Consider the following 10411-nt stretch of genomic DNA (forward strand, 5'->3'; position numbering starts at 1 on the left):
CTGTGAGTTCGAGACCAGCCTGGTCTACAAGAGCTAGTTCCAGGACAGGCTCCAAAACCACAGAGAAACCCTGTCTCAAAAAACCAAAAAGAAAATAAAAATAAAAATAAAAAAAACCACAGATATTAATTCAAGAAAGTACTTTCTGAGCACACAAGACCTGACTGTATACTCCTTCAAGTACTAAATATATAATTCCTTTAAGACAAACTACTCTAGGTGCTAAAGAGACAGCTCAGCTATTAAGAGCACTGGCAGCTCTTGCAGAGAACGTGGGTTTGGTACTGAGCACCTTTATGGGAGCTCACAACATCCTCTATTCTCCAGTTCCAGTGATCCAATATTCTCTTATAACTTCTGGCACTGGACACACATGATGCACACACACACATATATATATATACACACATACAGGCAAGACATCTATACACATAAAATCTAAAAAAAATTGTTTTTAAGTATTCAAAATATATTGGTAATGAAGAAAGCCTTGAGTTACTACAAGATATAGAATAATTCCCCTGACTAAGACTGTATTAAAGAAGATAAGGCAAATGCATAATTGTCATAAAAGGTAAAATAATAATAAATAAAACACACAAAAATATAACGTGGGTCACTGAAAAAGTTAAGATCACACAAGTATTAACAGGAAAAAATGTTCAAGAAAGTGAACTTGAGATGGATTACAGAAGGAAAATGCATAGCATGAGAGGTTGACAACCTCAGAAAACCAAGCACTCAACAGCATCCAGAACAGGGAGGATGAAGTTGCTGTAGTATACTGTACTCCAGAAAACCATGAATTACCTACAGCTGACAGTGGAGAGCACCTGAAGGATCAAGCAGAGGCAGAAGAGATACAAAATTCTCAGGATACTATTTGGTAAAATACCTTTGAAAATAAGCCGGATAGTGGTATTGCAAACCTTTAATCTCAGCACATCTCTGAGTTCAAGGCTAGCCAGTCTATATACAGTAAGATAGTATCAAAAAAAAAAAAAATCCAAAAAACAAACTAGATTAAAAAAAAAAAAAACCTAAGTAGCTAAAAAGAAAAACTAATATAAAGCCAGGTGGTAGTGGTACACACCTTTGATCCCAGCACTAGGCAGAAGCAGATGGCTCTGAGTTCAAAGCCAGTCTGGTCTACAGAGTAAGTTCCAGGACAAACTCTATGTCTCAAAAAACAAAACAAAAGGTGGGCAGAAATCAATGTTTCAGAATATTTGTTTACACTGTGAAGATATATCTTTGCCAAGGTGCCTTCTGATTGGTTTAATAAAAATTGAATAGCCAATAGCTAGGCAGGAAGAGGTTAAACAGAACTAAGAGAGAGAGAATTTATATAGACAGAAGGTATGAAGTCAGGTGTGGTGGTACATGCCTATAACCGAGGTAAGTGTCCTCCGACCCACACACATGCATCAACAGGGCATAGGTACACATACATATACACACACAAAGTGGAATTTTATTAATAGCAAATAACCTATAACCCACAAAAACTATCAAAAAAACTCCAATCAATGGAATGAGAATTGGGATTTTTTTTGATAAAAGCTAAATTGCTAATTGTCAAAAAAAACACTTTATTAAACATTAAAGTTACAAACATGAAAAAAACATGCAGTCATATTAGTGCACGCCTGCAATCCCAAGATTTAGAAAGCTACAAAAGGATTTCAAGTTTCAAGTTCCAAATCAGCTTGAGCTATGAGATCCTGACTCAAAAAGACAAATGAGCCAAATGTACAAGGAGTCCACCTTTAATTCTAGCACTTGGAAAGCAGATACAGGAGAATCTCTATGGTTGTAAGACCAGGCTGGTCTACATAGCAAGTTCCAGACCAGCCGGGCTATAGTGAGACATCTCTAAGAAAGGACAAATTAATTATTTAACTAATTTTCTAAAAGAAACAACTTGTCTGAGAACTTCCTTTTACTCTAAGAAAAGGAAAAAACAGTCATTAGTTGGAGAAAACAAACAATTACAATGTATAAACACAGTTAAGAGAGCCTACCCAGACATGGAGCCCTATAACAAAAGTCCCACTGATCAAATAAAAAAGGGCACCAAATTATAAGCTGGGGAGACTTCCACAAAGGACTGAGGATTAAGGGCACATTGGTGAGCACCTTTGATCCTAGCACTCCAGAGGCAGGGGCAGGCAGATCTCTCTGAATTCCAAACCAATATGGTAGTCTGCACAGTGAGCTCCAGGCTGACCAAGGCTATATAAGTGAGACTGTCTCAAAAAAATGAAGAAGAAAAGGAGTAAAAGAGTGAACTAAACCGGTTCTACCCAGTCAATGCTGTTAAAGGGAGAAACAAATCTAATGACCTCAGTGAGCAAAGAAATGGTCTAAAAAATTTTTAATATGAAAAGTTCAAAGGAGCATTTATTAGTTGGAAGCCAACACTGATTGGTCAACCTGTTTTTAAGGCATTCTAATTTAAACAAAAGAATTCATGAATACAAAGAACAGTTTAGAAAACAATTGAGGGCTTGATAAGATCAAATTTCTAAAAAGTATGTTTTCTTTCATTCACCAAAATAACTAAATACTTTGATTCAAAAGCATTTATCTAAATATTATCTATTTTGACCTAATGTCATAAACCAGAAACAAGTAAATTTGAAGACTGCTCTACAAATGAAGCTTATAGCTTGGCTTCAAAGAATCATCAGAGTGGGGCTGAAGAAATGGCTCAGTGGTTATGAGCACTTACTGTTCTTCAAGAGGACCTGAGTTCAGTTCCCAGCACTCACATGATGCTTTATTACCATCCATAACACTAGTTCCAGGGTATCCAATGCCCTCTTCTATCCCTCCAAGGGTATCAGATACACACGTGGTATGCAAACACACATGCAGACAAAATACTGATACACGTAAAATAAATAAATCTAAAAAATAAAAAGAGCATCATCAAAGCAAAAAAACCAGAATTAACAAAATATAATTCCAAAGTGGGATCCATGTATCCTCAATTTCTGAAATCCCTCATTCCAACCAATATACTACTACTGTGAACTTTTGTCTTTACCTGCCTGCCCACCTAAGATACAGGAGACAATTAAACACACAACCAACTGGCAATTCCAGCCCCTGGCTTTACATATTACCATACACATTATTTATTATCTACTTCCCCTTTTAAAATAGAAGACTCATGAAAGTATTAATGCGTTTTTCCAACTGTATCCCCATTGGCTACAGTACTACTATAAACACTAGAGTTCCAGAAAAGATCTACTTTGAACAGCTCAAAGTCCAATTTAAACCTGTAAGTAACATGTATAGAAACATCAGTCACTTCCCAACACATGAAACACAACAGATGGATGGTCACCCTTAATAAAGGCACATAAGCCACACAAAAAGCAACAAGAAAGAATGCCACAAGGCTTAATTGTGCTCATAAGAAACTTTGTGACACAAGATGAAAAGTACCACAGACACAGAAAACATTACAAAGGTGTGGCAATACAATACCTCAAAGACAAGAATCAGTTTGTGACCCTGATGTAATGAGGATTCCAGGGACCACTGACAATCTCCACTTACAAAGCAAAGCATGGAACAGACTCAAAGTATCAAACGCCCTGTAACAAAGAGAAACTGACATGATAAGTCCTGAGCTTCCTCCCAGCTATCCCTTCCACACAGAACCACAGTGACGTAGGCATCTTTCACTGACACACACTTTTATCATATTATCTACTTCCTGTCATTATTATAACTTACCTCCTGCCCTGTAGCTGCTTCCATATCAAGAAACAAATCAAGAAGAGATCGGACCAGACGAGCTGCTTTAGCCTTACTGATGGAATTCAAGAAAGGTCGTACATACTTCAGGAGTCCTCCAAGCTCTGTGTGGGCAGCAATTCGGAACATAAAATGAAAAATTTTTAAATTAGAAACAAAATGGTCATTTAAAACAACTAAGCCTGGGGTGAAGGTACTTGTCGTCAAGATTGATGGCCCACTGGGACCAAATGTCTGTTAAGTTCCACACAAGAACATGACATGCATATACCCTCCAACATATAGACAAATACATTAATAAACAAATGTTTGAAAAAAACTCTTATAAAAAAAAAAGTGAGCCACTTTAATAAAAAAAAAAAAAAATTCCTGGTTTCAGTCTAATGAAACCCATTACAAGTCTTAACAATTTCCAGCAAAGCCAGGTGTGGTGGATTACATCTACAGTCCTAGTACTTGGGAGGCTGAGGCAGATGAATTACCTGGACTCTAAGGTCAGCCTCATAATAAATTCAAAGTCAACCTGGGCTACAGTGTGAGACCGTGTCTCAAAAAAAAAAAAAAAATTTAAGTCAGGCAGTAATAGCTAACACTTTTAATCCCAGTACTTGAGAGGCAGAGGTAGGCAGAGCTCTGTGAGTTCCAGAACAGCCAACACTACACCACTACACAGAGACATTATGTCTCGGAAAAAAAAAAAAGCAACTTTTAAATCACAGCAGTAACAGAATACCAAAGTTGTATTCAATGGATCATTCATGGGAAACTCCCATCTATGTCTCATTTAATCAAAGATACAAAGCAAAACACTCTGTTCTCACAGAACAGTTGATAGACCATGAAATATGCTGTGCAACTGCCCATCATGACAAAAATCACCTGCTCAAACCAGCAAATATAAAGTCAAGGCACAAGGGTAATATTTTTATCTCCCAATCCATGCTCTGGCAGCTTCCCTAAGACAGAGGTTTCCAGCTCCAGGCCCCTCTCCCTCTTAAAAGTTTCCCTGTGTAGCATTTCAGCACTAACACTTTCTTGGCACAATGAGGTCAGGGTGTCTTGTCCTTAAAAATTTCATTATAAACTTTAAAAATTCCTTATTAGGGGCTGGAGAGACGGCTCAGTGGTTAAAAATACTGGCTGTTCTTCCAGAGGTCCTGAGCTCAATTTCCAGCAACCACATGGTGGCTCTCAACTATCCATGAGATCTGGCGCCCTCTTCTGGCCTGCAGGTAGAACAATGTATTATTTCATAATAAATAAATCATTCATTCATTCATTTTGGTTTTTCGAGACAGGGTTTCTCTGTAGCTTTGGAGCCTATCCTGGAACTAGCTCTTGTAGACCAGGCTGGCCTCAAACTAACAGAGATCCGCCTGCCTCTGCCTCCTGAGTGCGCCACCACTGCCCGGACATAAATTGTAAGACTTTATTTAAGACAATCCTGAAGCCATTTTTGACAATTCTGAATCCTCTCAGCCTCTGTGCCATAGTGCTTCCCCTCCTCCCCTGGGAACCAAGGACCTAACAGCTACACTCGCACGTACTCAGTTCCTGAACAATCACCCATATACGTATGTTTTGATTCAGTCCCCTAGGAAACGGGGTCAAAATGACCTCTTACCTCATCTGATCTGGCAAAAGCTCTCCAGTCAATTATTGGTAATAGCTCTTTCAAATAAGCCAATCAGAATAGTCAAAGAACAACCCCCCTTGCTTCTGTGGCCCCTTTAAAAGTAGACTGTACCCGCTATTCAAGGTCCCTCAGCTTCCCGAATGCTGGGGGACCCTGTCATGACAGAATTAATAAAATCCTCATGCTTTTGCATCGGCTGTGGTGTGTGAGATGGTCTCTGAGGGTGACTCCTTCTCGGTGTTTGGACGCTAGAGTCCAACAAAATAAATCTTTAAAAAAGATATTCTTCATTAATTTCCAAAGTCTATCTTAAGCAATGACTTAAAAAGCAGTCCATCATAAAGTCTTCTTCTCCTTTTACAAGAGGGCAGTTCAAGAAACCTAAGGGAGTGACTTAGTAACAGTAGAGAGGGACTTGTTAAGTCTTAAAAATTAGACAGTGGAAGCCGGGCGGTGGTGGCGCACGCCTTTAATCCCAGCACTCGGGAGGCAGAGGCAGGCGGATCTCTGTGAGTTCGAGACCAGCCTGGTCTACAAGAGCTAGTTCCAGGACAGGCTCCAAAACCACAGAGAAACCCTGTCTCAAAAAAGAAAAAAAAAATTAGACAGTGCTTTTTAAAAAAGATTTGGTTATCTTTTTCCTTTTTTTTTTTTTGTCTTTTTTTGTTGGGGGGGGGCGGTTGAGACAAGGTTTCCCTGTAACAGTCCTGGCTGGCTGTCCTGATCCTCCTTCTCTGCCTCCTAAGTACTGGGACTAGAGTTTGTTTTTCAAGGTGGGGTTTGTGTAACAGCCTTAGCTGTCTTGGAACTCAATTTGTACAGCAGTTCAGCCTTGAACACACAGAGAGCCACCAGCCTCTGCTTCCTGAGTGCTGGGATTCAAGGTGGTGCTACCATGCCCAGCTTAAAGATTTATGTTTATTGTTTTTAATTATGCTTACATGAAACTGCATAAGCACAAACGTCCTTGAAGGTCAAAGATCAGAGAACTCAAGATGCTCCTAGAGCTAGAGTTACAAGTGGTTGTAAGCCTCTCAATATGGGTGTTGTTGGGAATCAAACCTGGGTCTTCTGCAAGAGTAACAAGTATTCTTTCCTGAGCCCTCTTTCCAGCCCTAGTCAATGTTTTAACTAAACAAGAAGTATTTTGGGAATGTAGGCTGAAGTTACCTTAGTGCCAGCGTCTCTTTAATACCCTCTAACTGTACACTCATTCTCCCGGGAACTCTCATTCAGGGCAAGCAAACTCTGGCCTCCTGAGAACTCAAATTCAGCGTCCTTGAAACCCTCATCTACCTCAATTCAGAGGGTGCACCAAACTACAGGATGTATGTGCTAAGGGTAAGCTACACAGAACAATAAAGTTCACTCCTCACTCCCCAGGACTGAGCTCTGACTTCCAATGTCTGAAACGTCTTTCCATTCCACTCTCACTTATGCTTATACACTCATTTTAAGCCTGCTTTCAAGCTGCCTTCATGCCAGAAGCTCATCTGAGATGTCTCTCTAATCTACCTAAAGTCTATGTAGCCTTTGGAGGCCCAGCTAAGGAACTATTGAGTCTTCCATACTAACTCCAGTTGACACTAATTTTTCTCTCATTCAAATTCTTGTAGCCAGGCGTTGATGGTTCACGCCTTTAATCCCAGCACTTGGGAGGCAGAGGCAGGCGGATCTCTGAGTTCTAGGCCAGCCTGGTTACAAGACAGAGCTCCAAAGCTACAGAGAAACCTGTCTCAGAAGAAAAAAAGAAAAAAATAACCTTTCTTGTGCCCTTTCTTTCTGCTTCCGGTCCCCCATGAGCGGAACAGTTCTGCTGCACCCTGTAACTTCCCACAACAATAAGTGAAAGCTCTGGAACCACTGGCAAAATCTACACAATGACTTTGAAATAGCCTAGACTACAGAGAGATACTCTGTCTCAAAAGAATAAAGCAGACATGAAAAAGAGTAAGATAGACAAACACACACAAAACCTTATTTTTTTTTCTTTTTCTTTTGTTTTTGTTGTTGTTTATTTGCTCAAGGCAGGGTTTCTCTGCATGACAATCCTGGCTGCTAGCTGTCCTGGAACTCTGTAGACCAGGCTGGCCTCAAACTCAGAGATCCTCCTGCCTCCGCCTCCTGAGTGCTAGGACTAAAGATGTGCACAACCATGCCCAGCTTACTTGTTTAAATTTATGCAAATTTTAATTATTCTATACAAGCATGACTTGTGTATATGCATGTAGAGGTCGAGGGGGGCACCTGGCTGTCAAGTTTTTCACTACAAACTACATCCATAGTTTGTGAGAGTTTATTATAAGTAGTCTGAACAATATTCTTTCTTTTATATTTTAGTAACTAATATATTCAGAAAGCAGCTTATTCCAATCTTTTTGGGGGGAGGGGGGAAGGATTTTCAAGACAAGGCTTCTCTCTGTAACAGCCTTGGCTGTCCTGGAACTTGATCTTCTGCAGACCAAGCTGGTCTCAAACTCAGAGATTCACCTGCCTGGCATATGCCACCATCACCCAACAGTTTGGAATAGTTTAATCTAGCCTTCTCATTACCTTTCTGAAAAGTGGAATAACATTTGCCTACTCTCTGTGTTCATATACTTCGTCCTCATAATTTCTCTGCACTTCTATCTGCTAATACTCCTTTGATGCAAACAGACAAAAACTGTCAGAGCCAAGAGAAAGGAACTTATAAAGACCATGTGTTCTCTCTTCTCTCACCTACCTTATCTTTAATTCTCTGATGTTATTTTATCTTTTCTGTTTGAAAACCATTTTCCTTCCTAGAAAAGGCAGAAGTGAGACATGAGCTAAGGTGTCTGCCTTTATCTCTAGCATCTGCTAGCATTATTTTCTCTAAATACTATTCTTATCTCAACAGAGGAACACATGATCTGAACTATCTGTTTTTAATCTCATTTTCTATTTTAGTCTATTACTATTGAGTGCTCATTCTTATACACATTTAGTTTCTTTCCATATTTGTATATTCCTTTAATTTCATAAAAATCATACTCCCAATATCATGGGCATTAGGATCAGAATCTCCTTCTTAGAACCTAACACTCAGCAGATCTTTTTATCAAGTCCTGGGAGAAAATTTCCACAGACCCTGAACTTAGGCATCTTGTTTGCTAATGCTCAGAATTACTTTCAATTACTACTATACATCAGACCTTATCTTATTCATTGGCCTCCAAGTACTATTTTCCACCAGAAATCCTATCTTAAACTTTTTAGGTAGGGTACTTAGCATAGTGCCAGGTAATTATCAAATGCACAATAAAACAAAACTGAACATTAAGGGGAAAGACATATTTTCAAAGCTAATATTCTACAGAAGTCTTATCATACAGTTAATTGCACAGATAGGTAAATTAATACAAGAGGCTCCAAGACCTTAGGATTTCTGCTCTGTGAATACCGACCCATAAAGATCAAACTGTCTTAGGAAACAGTAAGTGGACAGAAGAGCTTTTGAAGACACTATATCACATTAGAGAGGGAAGACTGAAGAAGAGAAGCAGGAAATGGGGTTTCAGAAACCTCACTAGAGAGAAATTATTGAGAAACATTCACTGTATATACTAGATAACAAGTTTGGTTTTGTTCGGGTTTGATTTCTTTTTCTTTTTTTTTTTTTTTTTTGAGACAGGATTTCACTATATAGTCCTGATTGTCCTAGAACTCACTATGTAGACTGAGTTGATCTCAAACTCACAGAAATTAGCTGCCTCTTCTACAAAGTGTTAAGATAACAGGTATGCACCATTCACATCTTTTCTTAACTTTTTACTGATTGAGCCAGTAATTAGAAAGACAAATTATCATTAATTACAGATCTTTATTTACAAGCTCAAGAAATTTTATTATACTATCTGGATACACCACTCTAAGCTTACTACATAAACTGAAAGAAAGTAACACATGAAGTGACTTCCCAGAACCCACTTCATTCTAATCAAGTAATTCTAAATTCAACTTAACTTCTTTTATGATTTATACTATGCATATGAATGTACATCTGTGTACCATGAGCATGCCTGGTGCCCTCAGAGGTTAGACAAGGGCATCAGATCCCCTAAGACTGTAGTTACAGATTATTGAGACGCCACATGGGTGCTGGTCCAGATCCCCTACAAGAGCAATAAATATTCACAACTCCTGAGCCATCTCTCCAGACCCTCTAAGTTCACTTTAAAAAGACAAAAATTACCCATTTAAGTTTAAGCACACTTATAATATTATTACCATTTCACTGATCACAGGTCCTTTCTAGTCAACAGAACTATCACCTTAAGTCCAGCCAGCCAGCCAATGGTTCAATTACCACTAGCACACCTGAATAACAAAGTGCAAAAGTCCCCAGTACCAAGGAAGAAGTCTTAGGAAGGCACTACTTTATGTCTTACTCATTCTACATCAGAAAAAGTGAGTCACTTAGATACAATCCAAGCCCTATTTTCAAATAAAGAACTCTCTTTAAATATACCAGAGCTAGTCAATGAAATTGCTGAAGACTGCTCCTGCCCACATGTAAGGAAATACAATGATAATTCAAAAATAAGAAACAAATCACAAATCACTACATTCCAACAAAAACAGAACTTTCCCTCACCTGTAGAACAAATTCTACACTTTTCTGTTACAAAATTGAAGAACAAGTTGTTAGGAAAATAAATGAACTGGGTGTTAGGTACAGTCTGGTGTTCGGAGGGAAACTCCACCTGATGTTTCAGACAAAAGCATTATAGGTACAATCTGTTTTTAAGACTTACCAGCAGCTTGTCCAGTCTTCGCCAGGAGAGACCCCAGTTCAAGGATGCTCTGCTCTTTGACCTGGACTGCCTCCTCATCATTTTCTTGAATGTCACGTTTCACTGAGAAAAGAAAATGAACTCTTAAAATATGATTTAAAAAAAAATGAAGGGCCGGGCGGTGGTGGCGCACGCCTTTAATCCCAGCACTCGGGAGGCAGAGGCAGGCGGATCTCTGTGAGTT

General features: G+C 39.0%; 1 protein-coding gene across 1 annotated transcript in view; it reads right to left on the reverse strand.

Annotated features, from left to right (window-relative positions):
• Psmd11 (proteasome 26S subunit, non-ATPase 11) overlaps positions 1-10411 on the reverse strand; it is a 39484-nt gene that overhangs the window by 26121 nt on the left and 2952 nt on the right. Inside the window, exons 2-3 of the mRNA XM_013347040.2 lie at positions 10189-10290; positions 3754-3878 (exon numbers count right to left, since the gene is read on the reverse strand). Coding sequence (XP_013202494.1) covers positions 3754-3878; positions 10189-10290 — 227 coding nt within the window. The remainder of the gene's footprint in view (positions 1-3753; positions 3879-10188; positions 10291-10411) is intronic.

The sequence above is a fragment of the Microtus ochrogaster genome, chromosome 7 (genome assembly GCF_000317375.1).
Source record: "Microtus ochrogaster isolate Prairie Vole_2 chromosome 7, MicOch1.0, whole genome shotgun sequence".
In the NCBI taxonomy this organism is placed as follows: Eukaryota; Metazoa; Chordata; class Mammalia; order Rodentia; family Cricetidae; genus Microtus; species Microtus ochrogaster.